The 23,737-nt window shown below is 34.0% G+C and overlaps 4 protein-coding genes across 8 annotated transcripts; 3 read left to right on the forward strand and 1 right to left on the reverse strand.

Moving 5' to 3' along the window:
- Positions 1-205: 205 nt before the first annotated feature.
- Positions 206-8,035, reverse strand: LOC105838310 (wee1-like protein kinase 2). 2 transcript variants are annotated; one of them, XM_012683784.3, is made up of 5 exons: positions 7,203-8,035; positions 4,659-4,986; positions 3,747-4,226; positions 3,221-3,632; positions 206-2,894 (listed from the first exon to the last, which is right to left on the reverse strand). In XM_012683784.3, exons 1-5 carry the CDS (start codon positions 7,483-7,485, stop codon positions 2,586-2,588), a joined length of 1,812 nt encoding a protein of 603 aa, XP_012539238.1. In that variant the 5' UTR covers positions 7,486-8,035; the 3' UTR covers positions 206-2,585. The 2 variants fall into 2 exon arrangements, with proteins under 2 accessions (XP_012539238.1, XP_012539237.1); XM_012683783.3 differs by having other exon boundaries at positions 3,747-4,229; positions 7,203-8,033.
- Positions 8,036-10,366: 2,331 nt separating this feature from the next.
- Positions 10,367-12,193, forward strand: LOC105838312 (prenylated Rab acceptor protein 1). Its single transcript, XM_012683785.2, has 4 exons — positions 10,367-10,716; positions 10,995-11,228; positions 11,333-11,532; positions 11,612-12,193. Exons 1-4 carry the CDS (start codon positions 10,646-10,648, stop codon positions 11,716-11,718), a joined length of 612 nt encoding a protein of 203 aa, XP_012539239.1. The 5' UTR covers positions 10,367-10,645; the 3' UTR covers positions 11,719-12,193.
- A 445-nt stretch (positions 12,194-12,638) lies between these two features.
- On the forward strand, positions 12,639-20,342 carry LOC105838301 (anoctamin-1). 4 transcript variants are annotated; one of them, XM_012683769.3, is made up of 12 exons: positions 12,639-13,155; positions 13,261-13,349; positions 13,839-14,185; positions 14,496-14,621; positions 14,764-15,243; positions 15,342-15,735; positions 15,845-16,077; positions 16,236-16,433; positions 16,563-16,998; positions 17,141-17,346; positions 17,527-17,814; positions 17,950-18,273. In XM_012683769.3, the coding sequence occupies exons 3-12, from the start codon at positions 13,868-13,870 to the stop codon at positions 18,271-18,273; spliced, it is 3,003 nt and encodes a 1,000-aa protein (XP_012539223.1). In that variant the 5' UTR covers positions 12,639-13,155; positions 13,261-13,349; positions 13,839-13,867. The 4 variants fall into 4 exon arrangements, with proteins under 4 accessions (XP_012539223.1, XP_028046104.1, XP_028046102.1 ...); XM_028190303.2 differs by having other exon boundaries at positions 12,641-13,155; positions 13,924-14,185; positions 17,950-20,342; XM_028190301.2 differs by having other exon boundaries at positions 12,641-13,155; positions 13,927-14,185; positions 17,950-20,342.
- A 438-nt stretch (positions 20,343-20,780) lies between these two features.
- Positions 20,781-23,532, forward strand: LOC105838303 (sorting and assembly machinery component 50 homolog). The gene is made up of 8 exons (XM_012683772.3): positions 20,781-21,078; positions 21,308-21,400; positions 21,523-21,609; positions 21,680-21,898; positions 22,040-22,254; positions 22,344-22,716; positions 22,808-23,102; positions 23,190-23,532. The coding sequence occupies exons 1-8, from the start codon at positions 21,058-21,060 to the stop codon at positions 23,372-23,374; spliced, it is 1,488 nt and encodes a 495-aa protein (XP_012539226.1). The 5' UTR covers positions 20,781-21,057; the 3' UTR covers positions 23,375-23,532.
- The last annotated feature ends 205 nt before the right edge of the window (positions 23,533-23,737 follow it).

Genomic DNA, 23,737 nt, shown 5'->3' on the forward strand with positions numbered 1-23,737 from the left:
TGTGGAAGTTAATGTAAATCAACATAACAACATCTTTGAGAAAGCCTGCCAATAAGTGCTAATATATTAAGTAGTGTATGTGTGTTCTTAGCAATTGTTCTCATCATGAAAATAAAATCTTCAATATGTAGAAAAGAATTGACATTATATAAAACAACGTAGAAAATATCTATCATTTTTAATTAGAAACTGTCATGCGTTAATAATTTTTTATGTCTTGTAACTCTTACTTCAAACACAACAATTTGCAAAACTTTCAACTGGTATATTTCAGTCTAAAAAATTAGAACAGATTTTTAATTTTATTATCTCATCGTTCAAGTTTAGAATAATTATAACACTTATTTAATAGTATTTTAATAGAAACAAATTAAAGAAACACGTACATATACCTGTCAAGAATTATTCTAAACATTTACAAGATGACTCAACAATTAAATCTGATTGAAACATTTGGTCCTAGTATTTTCAATTCTAAAAGAATACTTAATTCTTACATAATATTCGTATTTAGAATAATTTTTGATATGTAACATTATATATACTAATCTATATTTCTTTAATTTGTTCCATATCATTAAATAAATGCTAATGCAAAAGCGTTTATCGAAAAAATATATTAAAATCTGTTTCTTAAATTTTACCTATTCAAAATTGAATGTCGTGTTTGTGATTTCATATACCAATTGTCATTTTGTTTAATTTTATAAAATAAAAAATAGTTTTATTTTCACAAACTCATTTTCAAAGTTAGATAGTATTACGAACAAAATATTATTTTTAATAAAATTATTTTGCACCTGATAAAAGTAGTTAAAGAAAACATGCGTGACGTTGAAAATGGTTGGAAATAACAAGGAACGTTAGTTTCTTACATTACGACATAAACGTGAAGGCACAGTGGTAAATAGTTGTCTAAACGTTATATAGTTTTAATACTTAGCTAATCCCTATTAAAATAAAATATTATGAATCACAAATATCATCAATATGAGAATATTTTTGTCTTTACATTATACAGTCAATGATCTGCATAAGCACAATGCAAAATTTTTAGCTTTATGATGAATGATAAGGGCACTTAATGATCAGCTAAGTAATATAAACAGCGCATTATGTATAAAACGTTATATACAACAGAAAAATATATTCAACCTGAGATTTCGCGCTATAGTTAAGCTTAAGTTACGTCTTACAAGCATAGATAATGACATTCCTATTATTTTTTGGTAAAATACTGACTGAAGACAATAAAAGAACAATAAGATTAAGAGGACGTAAAGAGGATAAGCACAATATTTGTTATTAATAATGAAATTAAAACATATTGTTCGGTCGCGCATTGTTATTTTTTATATAAAAAGAAAAGAGTTCGTTTATATATACAGTATAAAAGAAAAAACATTTTAAACGTTATAGAAATAATTAAATTTACGACTTCCTGAAAAATAAAATAACTTTTAGATTTTATAAGGTATGAAACACATTCGTGCAAACTAGTGCAAAACGTGCAAAATAGTAAAAAGTCGCAATTATTTTTTAAATTTGCTCACATGCAATTTTTACTTTACTATGACTCTGCATGCACTGCATACAGATATAGAAAATTACTTTAATCAAAATTTTATTCGGAATAAAAAAAGTTTTAGAGCCCAGTATGTAAGAAACAAAAAAAATCAATAAGATTGCAAGAGATTCTATCGGGATTGTGAAGCTGGAAAATGAATGGCCTCAAAAACTTTCTTGCTGCACAAACTTAGCCTGCTATGCAGTTTTATTCCATAATTTAGAAAAAAAATTATGCCAATTGACTCTTAATATTATATTATCTTGTCACATTTAAATGCAAATTAAATTAAATCAAATCTTGCTCCCTCAGTGCTCTTCTAGAAATTAAACTGCAAACTTTGTTCGATACACGCTCGTATACTAATAAATTTCATGTTCGATAACAATCAAAAAAAAAAAAACAACCATATTATAGTATACTAAAGATACTAAAATGTCTATAGCTATATAATAAACGTTAATCGCATTACAGTAGAGTCATCATAGAGAGAATCATAGGTAGCATAAATAGACTAAATACACCATATGATAGATAATAGTTTGCGAGTGGTCCATGAACAAGATAAAGAAAGGTCTTATTTTCTCTAACAAAAGACTGTTAGGTCTGTTTGTACCAATGTAGATTAATTTTAAAATTGATTTAGCTTACTATCTTTTTCTGGCTCTTAGAATTAGAAAATAAGTTAAACCAAACTTAAAATTAAGCTTAATAATTGGTGTAAGCAAGCTTCGTAGAAAGAGAAGAGAGATCCGAATTGTGTTCTCCCTCTCTCTCGCACGCGCGAGTCACGTCTATGTATATTGTCTAAGAAAAGAATGTTCATTTATATTCGTACGTAATTTCATCTGACATCCTAGTGTGTGTAAACATCTTATTTTACTGTAGAAATTAATCATACTTAAAAAAACTAGATACGGTATCACATATTAAAATGACTTGAGGAAACCGATCACTCCCTCAAGTTCTACACTCCGAAACTCTTTGTTGATGTCAAAAATTCAACGAAAAAAATTATTCAAAAGTTTGTAGTGCTATTACTACGATTGACCTTGTTGCCTATGATACGGGATGACGATAATCTGGTGGCTATAGGGCGCAATTGTCCATCAGAATTACTACCCTCGACGACAACGTTCGGCGTGATCTTCTTCAGGTACATCGCCGCGTCATGAAGTCGTTTCGACAGGATCTCGTTCTTGAGCTTTTCAGCGTTCAATTCTCTTCGAAGTTGTGCTTTGGTTTTCTTTCCAATTGGACACAAGACTCGATGTTGCATCAGAGATTCCACTGATGGCCTCGTTACCGGATCGTAGCTAATCATTAGCTATGAATAACAAAACAGCAATGTATTATAAAAGAAAACTCTGGAAAAAGTTTAACTCTGGAATGCTAATTTAAATTTAATACAGCTTGTTACTAAAATTTTGATAACTTAAAATTACATAAAATTTTATTATATATTAAAAGAGTATTAATTTAGTTACTCTAACATTTTGCAATATAAAGATTTTGCAGTAGAAAGATTATTTATTTTGTAAGTAAATTTTTACTTTAATTTTACTTTAAGAGAGTTAAAATTTCTCTTAAATTTTCATCCCGAGTACCATTAATGTAAGACAAATTCTAATTAAACTAAAAATAAGATCGTACCTTCAACAAGTTATTCAGATCACGTGTGCAGTGCGGCAAGTCTGCTAATTTCCCTTGTCTAATGGCGTGCCACTCGGATCCATTTTTCGGCAGAGGTCCACCGCCACCAGCTTCGTAAACAGTCAAGCCAAGGGCAAAGATATCAGCCTTCGTCAAATGAGTGAAATCCTCTCGCAGAATTTCTGTTGGAAGGTATCTGCAATCGCCCTCTTCCACATGTGGATTACTGATGGAAGTTACGTGGCCGAGGTCGCCAATCTTATATGTTATCTCCTCGTCTACAGTTTCATCCATGTCGTCAAAACCATCGTCGCAGGAATCGTAATTAATAGCCTGTAATCTCTTCTCCTTCGTAATAAAAATGTTGCCAGGCTTGATGTCCATGTGAACAAGTTGCATGCTGTGTATGTACCTGTATAATCCATATTTTAAGCATCAATAAATACTAGAAATACAGTTTGTACTAATTTTAAAAATTAGAAAATAATAGAAAATAATATACTTAAATAAAAAATAGAATATATACCTCAGTCCCTCGGCCACATGCATAAGCAGCTGACGCATCTCAGCCTGACTAAAGTGCTGGTTCTGCTTCTGCATTGAGAGAATCATATCTGCGAGACTGCCACCATTGCAATATTCATTCTGTATGAGCATATGATTATCTTCCGCCCAAGCGGAATAATAACGGACTACATGTTGATGTTTGCCAAGCACTGCATGAGCATACACTTCATTTAAAGCGTTCTTCTCGCTGATGCTGCCTGCCACGGGTTTCAGGCTCTTCTTGATAGCGTATGTGCACCCATCCAACCGATTGATGCACTTGTACACAGAGCCGAATTCGCCAGTTCCGATCAAGCCAAGCTCGTGGAATTCCTTGTGGTAACGTGATATATTCGAGTCTTGTAAAGCCACACGTTTCGTTGCGTGTTCATATTCGTTGTCGGAGTCTTCGGAGTCGACAATGTCACACTTTCCTACTTGTACGTCTGGTGAGCTAATACTGCTGTTGTTAGAAAGTAAGATAGTATAGTTACAAATCTGAAGCAGCAGATCTTTCTCTGAGATAAAAATTTAATAATCCTCCAAAATATTTTAGCATTTTCTATGTTAAATAACATGTCAAAAATAAATCGCCTGTTCTTTTTTGCTGCACTGCTGCACTGGTGCAATAAGTTAGAATGAAAAAAAATATATTTGTCTTACTCTAACTTGTTACTCTAGTGTAGCAGTGCAGTGAAAAAGAACAAGTCAAAAATCTCAAATTTAATTGTCGTAAAGTAATAAATACAAAAGCAATATCTTTAATTTATGAATAAGAAGAATTATTCTAATTGCTCTTTATTGTTAAGCATCACAATTAGTTACAGCTATATATATATCATACAAAAAAATAATAGTTGTAAGAATTATAAGACAGTTTGAATATACGTACCCATTCAAGCTGCGTTTAGACCTGCTCCTTTTTCTTGCCGTCAGTAGCATGCCGCTAGGCGTGAATGGATTTACATTTGCAGCGGGTTTCTCTGACTTGCTGTACCCAGGACTTATCTTAAGAAGCCTAGGTTTGTCTAGATTTAAAAGTCTCGGATATCTCGCTGGTACTGGAGTTTGTAACGCGCTCTTCTCTATCAGAGTTTTTGGAGTGTTGGGCGATTCGAATAGGCGTAATGCCCTGACGCGTTTGTAGGGTGGACTACACCCCATTGAGTTTTTATGAAATCCATTTCCACGACTGGCAAGTGCCTTGATAGCTGGAGTACCTGCAAATAAATGTTTATTCAATGTAGAAAGCTTGTAGTCATTGTCAAGTTGCGTTGCAAATGATAATCACATTCTAGGGCATTTTATAGATAACTAAATTGTAAATTTAATTAGCTTTTTATTATATTACATTTTTTAAGTACATTCTTTTCTCTCATAAATATACTCAGAATAACTTCAAAAAGAACTATTTAATTAAAATAATGGAATTGATTAGAAATATAAATATTAAAGTTAAGAATTATAATGGATTTTTTTAGACATAAATTTTAAAAAAATTTATAATAAGAAATTAAGAAAAAATAAGATAATATATTTAAATGTGATCAATTAAACTGTAATTTTACTTTGTTAAACAAAGTGACAAAGGCAATAAAAACTATAATTTAAAATCTAATTGACAAGAATTTCACGTTTTAACCACTAAACTTAATTTGCATATATATTTACTTAAATATATGTGTTTTGCCAATGAGTCAAAGCATCCTATTCATTAGTTATTCATCTTGCAAATGTCATCAGTACACAGAGAATTCAGTATCACTGATGATGTAATTCAACCCAAGAAACGATCGTATTCAGATATTGTTGTATAATTTACGATCGTAACTTCAACAAGATTTATTTCAGAAAGTATTTACATACGTACTATGCAAAAGAATTGTCTAAAAGTATCGATATCAATTGTTTTGCATCGTACGCTATGATTTTAATTTAATTTGATAAATACAGTTTACCGTATGCATGCTTGAAATATTAATGAAAAGATACAGAAGATGACAGAAGAGAGATAACAAATATTCACATAAACGTAGAATACAAGAATTATAATAATTATTTCATTATTATTTTATTAAATTTTAAAGATTCTATTATCAATATAAATAAAAATCAATGGCACTGTATCAAATGTATGCGTGATATGTTTATCTACCACATTTTAAAACAATTAAAAATTTTAAATCGTTAAAAACAATTAACACCGTAATGTACTGAGTTTTGGTAGGGTCAGCCGTTCGCCTTATTTGAAAAATTAGCTTGGGAATCGAAAGGTTAAAGAATTAGAGTTGCAAGGTTGTTTTTTTTCTTCGTCGAGCGCAGTCGATAATACAAGAAGGAATATAAGAAAAACCGCGGAGTCATCTGGAATGCAAAAGATAGAGACTTTGGCGAAATGAGACTTGGAAGAAGACAAGATGAGACGAATCATCCGTTTCTTACATTCGCATCCATCAGCGATCGGCAAAGTGAATTTAAAATCCATTTTTCGAATTTACGATTGCCGTGCAAAACCGAGATAATCGACGGATTCTCGTTGAATCCTTCCAGCGTGCAGATCGCCTCGATTATTGCTCGCTTTCCCCGGAGTTCAAAAGACGCAAAAAAAATTCGCAGAATCCTCGATGCTGTGGACCGTTCCATCTGTGGGTGGATTCAATTCGTAAAGGAAAAAATGCTTTCAGGTCACTTTCGAAGCCCTCCCATCGACCATCATTCAAAGGAGGGGAAGGGCAGGGGACGCCGTGACGTAGTAGCGTGAAAAGAGAGAAAGGGTCTCTTCTTTTTTTGTGCCCGCACCACGTGGTACTCCGTATTTCAAGTAAAGCAGGTATATAATAAGACGTAGGAGAGAGAGAAGAATGAAAAGGACAAAGACTTTGGATTTTACTAAAATGGGAAAACAAACATCAAGTTTCCGCGTAGTAAAACCATAGTAAGACTCCTCTAGTAGCACGTTACACTTTCTACATTTAAAACGGCGCACAAATAAAAGTATATGGCGGAAACAGGTGGTGAGACGTTGGTGAGAGAGAGAAGGACAAACCGTACAAAGAATTCGGACACGGGGAGAAAATGCAAAGCTCCATGCTACATCTTCTGCACGCATACGCAAATAATAGCTGAATGTGGAGAGAGAGAGAGAGAGAGAGAGAGAGAGAGAGAGAGAGAGAGAGAGAGAGAGAGAGAGAGAGAGAGAGAGAGAGAGAGAAATAAAACGTTCATTAATATTTTAGGGTTCCAAAAATAAAAATTCGTTCTTTTCCACACCCTAAAATTTCTCTTTCCTTTTCTCTCCAATATAAAAGGAAAAGGGGGAAAAGAACAAACTTATAGTGACGTGGAACGGAGAAGCACGAGAAAAGGAGAAACGAGAGACGCTTAGAGGAAGCGCGGAGGTAAACGAAAAAAAAGATGAGAGAAGTGAAATTCCAACCTGTTACGACAAGCGACGGAATCTTGTTATTGTTGTTGTTCGTCGGTTGGCCCTCCTCGTCCTCGTCCTCGTCCTCATCGCCGTCTTCGTCCGCTGCATCGAATAGCTTGCGCGGCTGCAGCGGCGGCGATAAATCGTAATTTTCCATGGAACAGTCGAGGAGGCCGCACACGGGACTGTTACCGTTGCTGACGGCACTGTTGCTGCCGTTGCTGTAGCTCCAGGTTAGTTCGCCGTTCTGCATGTCGCACGCGTCGTAGTGCACTTTCCGCGCGATCTCCATGTTCGCCGGCTATGGAATCACGTCGTGCACGCGCGGCGTGCGGAAGCGCCGCGACGCTCGCAATCCTTCACGATTCACACGCTTCAAGGTTCAGAAGGAATAAACGGAAAACCCAGGTGGAACTGCGGATATGAAACTCGACCGCGACGCAACCGGATCCTCGTCAACGAAGTCGAAACGTTAACCTGCGGCCGCGTTCAAATCGACAGAGTACCGATCGCTCCAACGTTCGCGTTCATTATGGCTGCCGCCGGTCGCGTCACACGGCGTCTCACCGCCGCCAGTGGCGCTCTCGTAGTCGCCGACCAACCAATCAGCGCGCGCGGCACGGAGACTGCGCCGTTTAATGGCTCCTGCACGTTGGACGCGGAAACGCTTGCGCACAAGGAGATGCGATGCGGTAGCCAATAAGCGTCATTGTATGCAACATGCAGAAGCCATAATGGCTGCTGGTTGGCTATGTGCAATCATTAATTTATGAAGGCTATACGTTAAAAAATACAAGAAATAAGTATAAATGATTGTGGTAATAAAAATAAAAAGTAATATGAAATATATTTCTATTATTATTTATATTATTTGCGTTCTTTTATCTCGTAATTTAAGTTAAAATTCTGAAAAAGCGTTTGAAGTTAGACTAGAAGAGACGAGAAAATATATGTCTATGCAATTTATATAAGAAGCGCATTGCGCATGTGCGGAAGGATAAAGAGATGCTGTATACTTCTGTTTCACTAATCACTATTCGCAGGCGTCAGCTGTAGTGAGCCGTAGCGATATCATATGCTCCGTCTATTCATGTGCCCGTGGGTGCAATGCACCTTCATCCGCTTCATCATTCTCTGCAACAAAAATTATATATGTATATATAATTTCCTTTTCAAGAAAAATTATTAATCTCTATATGATCCGTTCGATAATCGAGAAAATATTGATATTTATTTATCCTACCCATCAACCTAAACGTAATTAGTCGATCTAACATATTTCAAACAACTTTCATTACTCGAGAGATCTTTCAATAATTCGGAGAAATATTTAAATAATTTGTCGATTGCAATTGCATAGTTTTAAATGCGATAGACTACCTCAACGCATCACGTCGAGTTCTCGACGTAGGATAAACGATCAAGAAAAATAAAAAGACGGAAAAGTAGGGTTATTTTAAAATAATGGTAGAGTTAAATCCCTAAGGCGAATTATTCTTGATCGACATTTAAATCGCTTGTCGCTCGTGGTTCTCTTGTTAGAGTTCTATTAACTGCACCATGTTCCATCGGCTCTTAAATTGTTAACCGATCGTCCGTGGTGCAAAAGAGCCACGCGATCACGAGGTAGCAATTATTTGGCCCTCGAGTATCGCAGGCGATATCTACGCCGTGCGCGATACTGCAGCAGCAGCTGTTCGGGGCTCAGCCGGACATCTGCCGCCGACTATTTCATCTCTTTGGGCCCGCCTCATCGTCGAAGGCCGAATAAGGTTTATAAACGACAGGCCCGCGTCCGATTTTGTCATCAAGCTCGATTTAGCTGTTAAACGACACAGCTTTCTACAGCTATTTCTCTCGGTGCATTATCTACAACGAGCGTACAGCTGGTTTTCCTCGCGACAGTTCCTCGTCTTCATTTACGAGATAAAGAGAGATGCATCCTTGCATCAGAACTGTCAGAAGTTTCACGGCGAAGGAATTTTCGCCGAGCAAGAGCAGCTGCAACCTGTGGCTGGCCTACGTAAAAAGAAGCATCAGGAACGGCTTTTGCGACAATGGTGCCCTTACGTTGATATCCGTGCTTCTTTATCACATCTTTTCCATCAATAGAAATATATATTTTACGATTGCTTTATTTAATTTGTATAAATCATAGAAAGACAAATAAATTTTTTGCGAAATTGTATATACCATTTTATAAATGTATACTAAAAAGATATATATACCATTTACAATTGTGCTTAAAAAACGACAAAACACGCTCTAATTAATATATAATAAACAATTTTATTCCAACTTTATAATATTTTATTTCTTAAAATCTTTATAGATTCTCAGGTTGTTTAGATTCACCATAGACTATTTCGGATTTTTATATTTCCATCTCAAGAAGTGCAGAAATAAACTTGTATTCGATCAGTGAGCCTAAATTTAAACTTAGAAATAACTAGACAATCTTAGAATCGATTGTTCCAACTTCTTGGTAAACTTTATAATTATATATCTTTTAGGTAAATATATGTTTGTCTTTATTTATTTAAGAAAAGAAATGGAGATAGACACATGCTTACCTGGTAGATAAGTTACCAAGAAGTTGGAACAACCGGCCCTTATATGTTCTATTTCTAAAGAAAAAAATTAGATACAGGAGGATAAGGAGAGAGAGAGAGAGAGAGAGAGAGAGAGAGAGAGAGAGAGAGAGAGAAAGTGAAATTAAGAATGTTTTCTTTTTTTAATGCAAACCGCTGAGCCAATGATATTTTTTATGTGAAAACATGCTGAAAAAAAACAAATAAAAAGCGATTTATGTCAACAACGAGTAAAAAATTTAACTTATAAAAAATATCCTTTGTCTGTTTTCACCCATCTACAACTGTTTTCAAATGAGTTCTCATAAATATAAAAAATTATTAAATTATATAGAAATTCAAATATTTTTATTATTTATTATAACTATTTTTATTTATTATTATTGCTTTTTATATTATTGTATAATTAATATATATTTGTATATATTGTGTATTAATTGTATTTACTTCTAATTATTTTTAAATTATTTTCTAAAGAAAATTTGTGTATGCGCGCGATGCGATATAAAATTATAAACGGAACTTAATTTATCCTGAATTTCGTTAACTACATTGTTATTGTTCTTGCATGAATAATTAAAGGCCACCCAGTATAATTAAGTGCTGGCTAGTCGGCCAGTGTTGGCTACAAATCCATTCGTTTCGTCCCGTCTGTTGTGTTTTTTGCTATTGTTAAAGGGGCATATGCTTTCCACGCTTTTTTAAGAAAAAGAGTGGACACGAGGTGCAAAGATAAACTTAAATAAGTGAAAAAGCTGAGACGTGAAATTGAAAGTAACTGAGCGAAACGACACGGTGACGGAAAACTGATCTCTAAAGGAGCAAAGGGCAAGTAAACGAGAATCGTTCGCCCTAGAAATCATGGCACACGTGGAGGTTCCGATGGGGGAGATGCAAGCTCCGCCTGTAGAAAAGCATACAGCTACGAACGGGTAATGAATATGCAACTTTTTTTTAGATTTATCACGGATTGACTTACCTAACCTGTAAATGAACGCTGTGCGTTGACGTAGCGATGTAGGAAGATCAGGATTGAATTATTAACTTGTTACGAATATTGATCAGCGTTAATTCCACCATATATTTTTTGAAAGCAATTTTGATTTGACGAATCTGAACGCATCAAGTGAAAAATGAGGATGTAGAAAGTAGAATCTAGTTTTTGATTTATTTGTCGTGTAATTGATTTTTTTGTTGTGTTATTCCACAGCTTTGAATTTCTGCAGCTACCTCAGCTACCACTTGGGCAGATAGGCTATCCTCAAGCTCACAACTGGATCGAGCACAGAAAAGCGAATGTTCGGCCATGGTCGTTGTTTCTGAACACAAACAATATCAGACCACCACCTAATATAAGCAGACTGGGTAAACGGATTGTGAAGAACATTGAGTATTTCCAAAGCAATTATCTGTTTGTGTTTATTGGACTCGTGATATATTGCTTGTAAGAAATACTTTATTGTATTCTATTAATTTATTTCAATATTATAAGAAGGTGCATACAAGTGTAATTTTGTAAATTAATTTCAATATTCTCCTTTTTTTTAGACTCACCTCACCTCTGTTGTTGCTGGCAGTTGTCGCTTATCTCGGAATATGTTATAAACTGTCTCAGCGGCATTCGAGGCAGGAACTAATGATATTTAATCACAGATTGACCCTGGTGCAAGTGTACTCTCTGGTTGGAATCTGCTCACTGCCTGTATTTTTTCTAGTTGGGGCGCATGCAGCTGTCTTTTGGGTACTTGGTGAGTAAAAAAAAATATTCTCAAAATATAATTTTATTACAGACATAACGACAATTATACTTGTATCATTATCTTTCAGGAGTCTCTTGGTTTATGATAACACTTCATGCTGCCTTTTATAATATTGACGCAGTATTGTGTCCAGGAGAGGAGGAACTCAATGCATTAGTTATGCAGGAAGTATGATTACAAAAGACTTAATTTATCACTAAAAAGATAATTCCTTCCTTTAATCTCTCTAAAAAATATTCAGGATATTGATTTTGTTTATTTTGTATACGTTTAGATAGTGAAATGTGAATGATTTATACAAAAACTATATACAATTACATATTATTTAATAATTTGATGTTACCTCCTGTACATAATGTATATATTTATATAAATATGTATTAAAGGTATCTATTCATGTAACCGCATATCTTAATAATAAGTATTTTACTAAATACATGGCAAACGTGTTTATAGAATAGTGAGCACATCGGCGAATAAAACATACATTTCTTGCACAAGCGCATAATTATATGTAAATATATTTGTATGAGGAATGTAGAACATTTTCATGGCTCGCTTAAATTAGTAACAGAATTTGAAAAATATTTGATACGAGTTGAACGCTTTGTACACAGATTTTAAATAAATTTCCAAGTTAATGAAGTAGACTAGAGAGCTAATTAAATGGAATATTTCCTGATAGCATTTGATATCTTCACGGAAGTTTACTTCCGACATATATATGTTTATTTTTTTCCTTGATGCGATTATAGAGGATGTACAATTTATGACCTTGTAATCAGTCGCTTATTCTAGTTTCGCTTATTTGCTACAATGACAATTAAAAATTGCAATTTCTTTAGTTGTCTGTAGAGAAAAAACTTCTGATCAGAATTGAATATACTGAATAAAGAGAATGATTTCATGACTTTCATTTGGTCTACAATCAGTAGACCAAATTATTATACCAAAATGGCTATTTTTAAATATTACAAAATTTTAATGATTTAAACTGAAAACTTTTTTTTTTAATTACTGTGTAGTAGATGAATGATTTAAATAATTCCTTTTTTTAGATTATAATAATAATATAAAAGAAAAGAGGATTTATATTTCATTTAGAAAAAGATAAATCTAAAAATAAGTCTAATAATTTTAGACTTGCAAGAAATAATGAATAAAATCGGAATATATCGTTTCGGTACCAAACAACTGAAAATAAAATCTAAAAATAAAATCTAAAGTCCAATAATGTCAGACTCGCGAGAGAACGAAGGATTTTAATCGAATCCCTTTTCTCGTATTAATTATGGTTACAGTACGCGAAATATTCACGTTTTAAATTATTTTTCATATTATGGGCAACTGAGACAGGTGTGTGTGTGTGTGTGTACAGTTTTCGTGTCGTCGAGGCGGTGAACACGACGCGGTCGTAAGATGAACAAACTCGAGGGATCGCCAAGTCCCCTCGGTGCCACTTGGCAGGGGCAAATTAGCAATAACAAGCAGGTATCTATAAACATTGCGTGCGCGTGTAAGTACGCTACTGTGCTGCCTGTGTCTCACCGGTTGGACCGGTCCTAATGGGATTTCTAAAAGGAGACGCGTGACGTACGCTTTATCATACGGGTATGTGACACAGCATGTAACCGTCTCAAAGTTCGCGTCATGCTGCGAGAACAATGATAATTATGAGATTCTCACTGTACTTATTTTCTTTTTACGATAACGTAGTTGTGCCTCGCAGTTCGATCGACAATCGATCGAAACTGTAGTCTTCCAGAGGTGGACGTGGCGGTACATGGACCCAGAGACGGTGTTGGGTAAGAGTAAAATGCGATTCATTGTTGGGGAGGAAAACATTTTTTTTAATGGGACAAAACAGCTGAGAGCACGATTTCAAAAAGTAGGTTTATGTTGGATTTATCTCGATCGCGATTACGTTTTCCCGGTGCAAGCATGTCTCAGGAGCACGTCACGTTCTTGGTTAATTTTAGCAAGTGGAAGCAGCAGGCTGTTGTAATTTTATGTTTATAATTGACATTATTCTTACACGTGCACGTACGTATGCAACACATTTAAGAAAGACGCGTATGTATTAAAGAATAAAGATCGTGCATTGCAAGTTACAGAAAAAACGTGGGAAGCCTCTCGATTTTCAATTGTTGTTCGAAGTTCGAATCGCGAAGATGTTTATTATATAAAAAGATATAATGATGGGAATGTTTTTTTATTGCTTCTTGATTCTCTCTCTTTCCTCTCTGGATTTGCATGATGCACACGTTTGTTTGGTTTGCAAAAAAAAAAAATAGGGCTTGACTTGAATCTCATTTACTGAGCGATGGAGGAGGATGACGAGGAGATTTCTCTTACATGCGCGCAACGACGACGTGAAAGCAGCGTTCCTGGGTCGAGCGTGTACCAGTCTGTGCAGAACAGCCTGAATCAAGGCTCGCAACAGACGTTGTACCAGAGCGTACGCAACACCCTGTACGAGGACGCTATCAGTGCAAACAGCATGAGCAGCGCTGTATCCATGGACAATCTTTGCCCTACGCATACGGATGACTCGTCCACTCTGAATAACGACACAAACGAAACAGTCGTAGACGAAAGTAATGTAGACAATGTGAAAAACAACATACACGACACAAAATTGGTGAGAATTTATTTTTATGTGACAAATATGGCATTACATATTATTTTTATTTGATTTTATTAATTTTGTAATTTATATTTGATTATACATTTTAATTTGTAATTGTTCTTAATAATTAATAATTTGAATGATGAATTAATTAATCTTAATAATATCTCTTTAGAAATATTGAAAGTTATTCTAAATTTAAAAAAAGATACTAATCAATTTATTAGTTTTGTATAATTATTGAGTCTTATGAATTGAGTCATGTTAAACTGTCTGCTACTTTTTTTTAAAAACACAAATGTAATATTTTGATACATTCCAGATTTCTCATTCTGGTACGAGATATAGTTTATATTTTCATGATGAAATACGCTCGGTTGACTTTGTACTCGTGTGGGATGATCATAATGGAGAGGCACAGACCTATCGCAGTACCGAACGCAGAAGAGTAAGTATAAATTTAAATAGGTAATTATTTCTTCTCTATTTGATTTATATTATTGAGTCTTTTTAGAACTAATTTTAAGTACAAATTGTCATTTAAGTAGTATATGTCGATTCTATTGTTTAAATTTGCATCATACTTTCAGATATTTGAGAAGAATCTGGAAAAAGAAGGATTACAATTGGAGTACGAACCAGTGGAATCAAACGGCTTACATTTTATAAAGATTCACGCGCCTAAGCAAGTCTTGCGACGATATGCCGAAATATTGAAACTCAGACTACCAATGAGAGATCTGCCTGGTTGTCAAATGCCTGAGACGAGCAGCAATATTATCATCAAGGAAGTTAATTCGTTGTTTCGACGGGTCATGAGCAAATATTATGTTGATACGACTATTTTTCCGACGATGAAGCAGAACTTTACAGCAGTGTATAGTAGAGACAAGGATTATTTGTTTGATTTGGATTCGCCAAATTTTTTTACATCAGCAACTCGATCGCGCATCGTACAATTTATATTGGACAGAACTAGATTTACGGACACCAAGGAAGACGATTTCGCGTTTGGTATCGAAAGATTGATATCCGAACATGCATACGTTGCGACATATCCGCTGCACGATGTGAGTTACCTTCTTATTTTTATCAATTACAATTTAAAAAATTATAAAATGTAAATAAAAAAATGACTTGGCATATATTAATGTTATTTATATTTCAGGGAAACCTACATACTCCAGATTCAATGCGATATCTCTTATACACCGAATGGGCCAGTTTGAGAAAATGCCTTCATTATCAACCCTTGGATTATATTAAAGAGTACTTTGGAGTGAAGATTGGACTTTATTTCGCTTGGCTGGGATTTTACACTCAGATGCTGATCCCAGCCAGTATCGTCGGTCTCTTGTGCTTCATGTACAGTTGCGCTACATTGTACTATAACGAACCGAGCGAAGACATTTGCCGCGGTAATGACACTATCGCGATGTGTCCATTGTGTGATCATTTTTGTAAATATTGGGATTTAAAAGAGACATGTTTACACTCGAGAATTACATACTTGTTTGATAATCCATCGACGGTGTTTTTCTCTATATGTATGTCATTATGGGGTACGTCCTAAAATTATTAATAATAACTTAATAAAGAATAGTTTATATTAAAGCAATTATCACATATTTGAATAATGCTTTTTATAATGTAATATAATCATGTTTATAGCTACATTGTTCCTTGAACTATGGAAGAAGTATTCTGCCGAAATAACCCATAGATGGGATTTGACTGGTTTAGATGCTCAAGAAGAACATCCTAGGCCACAGTACTTAGCACGTGTTGCACATATTAAAAAGAAATCTGTTAATATTATTACAAATACGGAGGAACCAAAAGTGCCATATTGGAAGATGAGATTGCCAGCTACAATTCTCAGTTTTTCAGTTGTCCTACTTTTGGTATGTCTAATTACCTCTACAAATTAAATAATAATTGTCATTAGAACAGGTATCTATAAGAGTGTAATTTGATACTGCATTTTAATATACTTCAATATTATTTCAAATATATACATTATTTTAATTGTTTTGTAATAATTTTATATATAATTTTACAGATAGTTGTAGCTATGGCCGCTGTACTTGGTGTAGTCTTGTACAGAATGTCTGTATTAACTGCATTAAGCGTTTCAGGACACCCAATGGTAACCAGCTACGCTATATTGTTCACTACCGCTACTGCAGCATGCATTAATCTCTGCTGCATCATTTTGTTCAATTGGCTCTATACTTGGGTTGCAGAATATTTAACAGAGGTAATTTTTTATAAAAATTTATTTTATTGCGAGATACAATTTTTAAATAAATTTTTTAATAAATCACAAAAATTAAGACTTGAAAGATATTTTATTAGTCTAAGTAAAAATTCTTGTTATTGTTTTCAGATTGAATTACTTCGTACTCAGACCGAGTTTGACGACAGCTTGACTCTAAAAATTTATTTACTAGAATTTGTAAATTATTATGCGTCTATATTTTATATAGCGTTTTTCAAAGGGAAATTCACTGGCTATCCAGGAAATTATAATCGTTTTATGGGATCTCGACAAGAAGAGTGCGGACCAGGTGGTTGTCTCTTGGAATTATGCATCCAACTAAGCATTATTATGATCGGCAAACAAGCTATGAATACTATTCTGGAAATGCTTTTTCCATTATTTTACAAGTGGCTGAACACCTTGAAAGTTCACGTAGGCTCAAAAAAAGTGAAGGAAGATCCTAGTAAAAGATATTCATCTAGAAAATATTTACAATGGGTTAGAGATTATAAATTGGTCCAATGGGGACCTAGAAGTCTTTTTCCCGAATATTTAGAAATGGGTAAGTAAACAAAGAAAAAACAAAACGTTCTTTATTATATTGAAAAATCATAAACAATTACGCTATATTAAAAGAACTTATGCTAGAAACACGTGATAATGTGTAAGTAAAAATTTTTTTAAAATTATGTTTCTTTTTGCAGTGCTACAATATGGATTTGTCACGATTTTTGTCGCTGCGTTTCCATTAGCGCCATTTTTTGCGTTATTAAATAACGTTTTTGAAATGAGATTGGATGCAAAAAAATTATTGACTATGTACAGGAGGCCAGTTGGACAGCGTGTCAGAGACATAGGTATATGGTATCGCATACTCGACTCTATTTCCAAAATATCTGTTATCACAAATGTAAGTATTCAAACGTATTCAAAATTTAATTAAAGTAAAATCAAAATTTAAGTAAACTGGAGTTTATGACTTGAAATTTATCAAAGTTTTTATAAGTAGAAAAAAGCATCATTTTTCGTCAAAATATAATTCTTTTATTTAATAATTACATCTTTTTAAATTAACAATTTCATTTTTCAGGCATTCATCATTGCTTTTACCTCGAACTTTATACCACGGCTAGTTTATCGTATAACAATTTCTGAGAATTATTCATTAAAAGGTTTTCTGGATCATTCTCTAGCAAGGTTCGATACTAACGATCTGGCAAATGGAACACGGCCAAATATGACATTGAATGATGCCCTGATTGAGATATGTCGCTATCCAGATTATAGAGAGCCACCTGACTCACCAAATAAATACGAATACAACATCATGTTCTGGCATATACTAGCGGCTAGATTAGCTTTTATCGTTGTTTTTGAGGTATATTGTTTGTTTTAGATTTATATTAATATTTAAAATATTTGAATTTTTTTATTGTATTGATTTATTTATAAGTTTCTATTTAATAAATAAGAAGATAATTATTACATTGCAATATATTTGCATATTTTTCAGAATGTCGTGGCACTCGTGATGATACTCATACGGTGGTGCATTCCTGATATGAGTTCAAAGTTACACAATAGAATACGTCGCGAAGCGTACATTACCAATGAAATTATTATACATCAAGAGGCATTACGAGCTTCCGAAAGGTCCGAGACGGATAATATAGAGCCGAAAATAGCAAAAACGTACGTGGTTGCCAACGAAAGTGCCGAGAGATGGAACAGAGTCATGGGAAATTGTTTGACGACTTCGGATTTCGATCTGGAAGTCCATGGAAGTCCTATCTCGCCTGTCAACACAACTCCACGCATCAATCCTGCTGTAATCTGACAGATACCAAGGATACCAATCAAATGCGGGATTCGCAAATAGCGTAGGTTTTTAAAACTTATTAAGTTGGTGTAAAAAGTTTATCTATGCTGACGAATAAAAGTAATTAAAATTTAAAAAATTGTTTTTATAATATAAAGATGATTATAAAAAGGACTCAACGTTGTAAGAAATACATTAGAAAATTATTTCATATAACTTATAATGTAACTATCTTAGTTAGTTCCAAAAACCAAAAATGTAAATAATGAAACGGTAAACTTTTTGCACTACTTCAATAAAATCGTGATTTTTCGCTAGTCGTGGCATAGACTTGGTCTGAAGATCTGATGAGAAAAGGATATTATTTTTGAAAGTATATGTATACATTGAAAGTATATTTTTAATCCAATGATCACCATTCTAATTACCTCTTATCTAATTGTAATAGATGCCATATAAAACATATATTTTTATAACAAATAAGAATCTTAAAAACAAATTTTATAAACTTAAATAACACACGTTAACTGCCGTAGTGATCATCCGTGATTAGCATTTGACTTTTTAGTACCGCTCTTGTGATCACTACTAATATCATTCAAAATTTTTTAAAACGTAAATAATGTTTAATATAAAACTGCGAATGACATAAATAACTAGATGACAATGTAAAGCAAAAAGAATCGAATCGCACGCTCCACCCATAAGAATATAGTCTTGATTATATTGTATAATTACATATATACTTTATTGTTATTATGTTTGTGGTAAAAAATCTATAAGAAATATAAAGCTCATTAGGTACATGTTAACTAAATGGAAATGTTAAAGTACTTATATCGATCATTGGAATAAATTTTTTAAACAATATTACAAAAAATGGAATATATATATATATATATACATTTTATTGTTATTTATCTGGGATATTGAGCATATTAACTATCACAAATGATTTTATTGTCATTATCAACATTTGTGAATTATACATTTTTACTACAAGTTTTTATTATTTTTGTAATGTTGAAATGAAATAGTTATATAAAATATAGAAATATGCGTTATGATCTTTATTGTACCCAATGATTTTTCGATAGAAATTGAATCGGTGATATTGTCATTTAATTATCACTTGTATACATGTGGTTAATAATACAGCACAAGCAAGTTAATAAATTCCATAAATGCCTGCCAGTATTATGATCTCTAACTATAAATTTTATATACGCACAGAAATTATATTAATCAACAATTTGAGAATTAAAAAATGTATTTTTAAAAATGCATTAGTTGTCAATCGATTGAAAATTATTATAAATTTCAGATAAAGCATTGGGCACAATGTTAGGAGACATTTTAATGTATAATGGATAGCAACTAAATTGTGTATTTTATTATTAAATTATATTTATACGTTATATATTATCTAAATGTTGTAAAAAATATGAATTTTTCTCAGAAAAATTATACAGAGTGTTCCATTTAAAAAATATACTTAAATGTTTTAGAACTTGTTTCAGAAAGTGTTCTAAAAAAAGTTATATGATCTGAAAAATTTTACTTGGTAGTCTATGATTCTTGTAACATTTTTTTCATGTTTATATTTAATTTAATATTAATATTTTTAAATTAATTAAATTAAAGTTTATAGATATTTTTTTAATGGTACACTATGTAAAATATATGGGATACTTCGAGAAGAATCTCAGACATTTAAATAATTATTAGAGCACTGCTGTGAGATATTCGCAAATATTATTATATTCCTATGATCTTTAAACAAATAATTGTTCCTTCTTTCAATGTTTTATTATTATGTAATAGCAGTGGCGTAGCTAGCCAGAAGAGACTGGGGAATTGAACCTCCTCCAAGATTTCAAGTTAATGACTAAATTATTATTTGCTGGAAATCTAATTTATATTTTCGACAACATATTTGAAAATCAAAAGCCTAAAACAGTATAAATGACGTATAAACTACTATAATTTATGTAACAGTCTAGCTACGCTCCTGTATAATAAGATATACATCTCATTTATAATCTATTGTATAAATATTTCAAATAAAAGAAGAAAAAATAATTGAATTGCCAGTGGACTAATTTAATTTAAACTTAATGTTTCTTAATATTACTCACATAGCGTTACACTTGGCTAACTGTATTGATCTCAAATTTATTTTGGAAATCATGCGTTTATGTACTTTGCGTCTTTTTTACCTTTTTAAGGTTTTTTGATGGGATTTCTTTTATATTTGATTATACATATGTTTAATTTAAAACCTAGCTTAGCAGAGATTCAAACCCAATATTGTAATTTGCATTACTATTTTTAATTAAAAATTACTATTTTGCTTTTGCGAGAAAATAAAATAAGAAAAGATACATTTATCAAAACATCAATTAAATATTAATTAGCTTAATTGATCTCTTGAACTTTAATTTTTCTGATATTGTAATATGTATAATGTATTAATTTCTCTTCAGTTATGCGTTTGTTTAGTATGTGTATGGAGGGAAAAAAAAACGTCTCGAAACGAACGCAATTTTGAATCAATGACGACCTGGTCACCCTGTACAAAAAAAGACGTATCACGTGCCGCGTGGTGCTGCTGTCCGGTTGTCGCACCGGTGACGGCACGCGGTCCGTGATTCGATACTGCTCCTTTCCGCGTTCAATATTTAAAATTGTAAAGTTTATCGTACGTTTTACTCGCATTGACATCGTCATACTGATTTTGGCATGAGATTTTAGCGCAGTGATCCGTACGAAAAGGCAGGCAGAAATTTGTCGAACGAAACGATGGGCACTGTCCATGCTAAGGTATGTATTTATTATTAGAAGTTACGGCATAACCTAAAAAGACCTCTTATTGGGACTCTCGGAATGAGTAATCTCTAATAATATCCCGGGGACAGATAATTTTAATATTCGCCCGAATTTCCGTGATATCTATTGTCGATGACAATAAATTTTACATATCATGGATCTTTACCGAGAAATGTCATGTAGACATGTATGATCTAAAGGAGAGATCTTTTTTTTTCTTTAGGAACCTAGTAACCCTTCAGGCTTGGGTCAATTACCTAAGGAGAACGTCCCTGCAAATAAATACAATGACTCACCAAATGCAACTGATGACTTTGTATGTCAAACAGTATAACTTATTATAATCTATGCATATCTCTAGTTTCTTTGCTTTAGACAATCATGCTAAATCTGAAATTCTATTATACTATATTAAAAATTCCATTATTTTCCTCGTAGCCACCATTTTTTAATAACAAATCTGAGGGATTACACAGGGATGAGGAGAGTGTGCAGACGAAAACCATTCATCTGCAGGAAGTGCAGGTATGTCGGTGAAGTTAATTCAATAGGAATCTCATCACTCATGGATTTTGAAGATTGCCTTTTATTCTAGGCACGAGTTGACCGAATACACGTGGATGGACTTGTACGAACGAAAGACGACATAATCAAGTCACAGGTGACGGACTTGTTTAAGGCGAAAAATTTTGAGGACGTTATTATACGCGCCTACAAGGTGCGGGAGAGATTGGACGCTCTGGGATGCTTCAAAAACATTGGGATCTACATTGATACCAGCAAAGGACCTGATGCCACCCCTGATGGTGTTGAAGTGGGTATATAATTACACAATTAATTCGATAAGGATTAAATAATTTTTTTCCATTTAAAATGTGATGCTGAATTTGTTGTTCTTGTACACCGCATGCGAAGGTGTGCTTGCAATCGTTAATTTACCTGCATTTGTTGTCAGGTCACTTTTATGGTACGCGAAATGAGACGTTTGACCGGTGGCATCAGCACGATGGTCGGGAACAACGAAGGATCGCTGATCGTCGGCGCGAGAGCGCCGAATCTGTTCGGCCGGGCGGAGCGCGTCCAGATGGAATACTCTTACGGTAACAAAAGTTCGATCAACTTCAATGTATCCGCCATTAAACCGTTTCCGCAGAGCTTGTACAATGCAGTGTGAGTCGGGACATATCCGTATCCGTATCATTCTCGACGCGCTAAATTAATTGGAGTCCCGTTAACAATTGGATTTGACCGCTTTACAGATTAACCAGCACCGTGTTCAGCGCAACGCACGACTTCCCGTGGTCCGGTTTCAAACAGAATGACAAGGGACTGCTCCTCGATATGGAGCTCAATCAGACGGACACGTCCAAGCACAACATACAGTACGAGGCCGCATTCAGGAACATTAGTTGCTCGAAACAGGCGGCCTTTCGTGTCCGGGAACAGTGCGGCCCAAATTTGAAATCCGCGCTGAGATACATCTGGACAATAGACAAAAGGGACTCTCCTATATTCCCCGTTGCCGGGAGTCTTATGCGATTGACGACGGAAATGGCCGGTTTGGGCGGCGATATCGGTTTTCTAAAGAATGAACTCGCCATACAGACTAATTGGACGCCACACGAGTACCTTGTAACTATTTATGTTATCTTCTGTAGAGTGTCTTATATTTAGTTGACTCGACAATCTTTATATGCGTTAATCGCGAATTTTCTTTAAACAGACATTCCAGCTGGGCTTTCAATCGGGGCTGTTGAGTGCAATCAGTAACGACATGAAGATAAGCATCGCCGATCACTTTTTCCTGGGCGGTCCGCTGAATCTACGTGGATTCGACATGCGAGGATGCGGGCCACGGCACGACGGAAATTCCGTAGGCGGCGAAATGTATTGGGCAGTCGCTCTTCACATGTACACGCCTCTCCCATTCAGACCAGGCCGTAACAGTTTTGGGGATTTGTTTAGGCTACACGGTTTCATTAACGGCGGCAACCTGTCCAATTTCACATTTGCATATGGTGAGCAAAATAATTCGATAGATTATTCTTATTCAAATTACAGAAATTTCTTGTTAGGAATTAATTATGCGTTCGACATTTTTTTAGGTAATTTGTACAATGAAAACATGAAGATTTTCACGGAGAATGTTCGCTGCGCTGTCGGCGGAGGCATCGCGATGAAACTGGGGAACATTGCCCGCATAGAATTGAACCTAGTTACACCATTGTTGTTCTTAAGGAGTGACGTGCTCCAACAATTTCAATTTGGTATTGGTGTTCAATACCTGTGAGCATTTTTTATTTTTCAATAGTCTTGTATTGTTACAATGGTTTTGAATGTAAAAAAAAAGAAATAGTAAGATTATGTGTAAATTTGTGTCTGTCATTCGTGTCCGACAGAGATTCGAAGTGTATGTTTGCAATAAAATCACAAAGAAATTCAACTTTATTTTTGCCGGAATTAACGAGCGTAGAACGGTTGTGATGAAATCTACTTATTCACACTGCTAATTAAATCACAATGGATGAAGAAAGTGAATTTGATCATTTACACATATGTCTTAAAAACTTAATAAATATAATCATTTAATAAGTTTGTAAAAGATAAAAAGGAAAAGAGGTAATAATTTATTTTCTTCTAGTTACCTATTTTT

Source organism: Monomorium pharaonis, chromosome 9 (assembly GCF_013373865.1).
Source record: "Monomorium pharaonis isolate MP-MQ-018 chromosome 9, ASM1337386v2, whole genome shotgun sequence".
Taxonomy (NCBI): domain Eukaryota; kingdom Metazoa; phylum Arthropoda; class Insecta; order Hymenoptera; family Formicidae; genus Monomorium; species Monomorium pharaonis.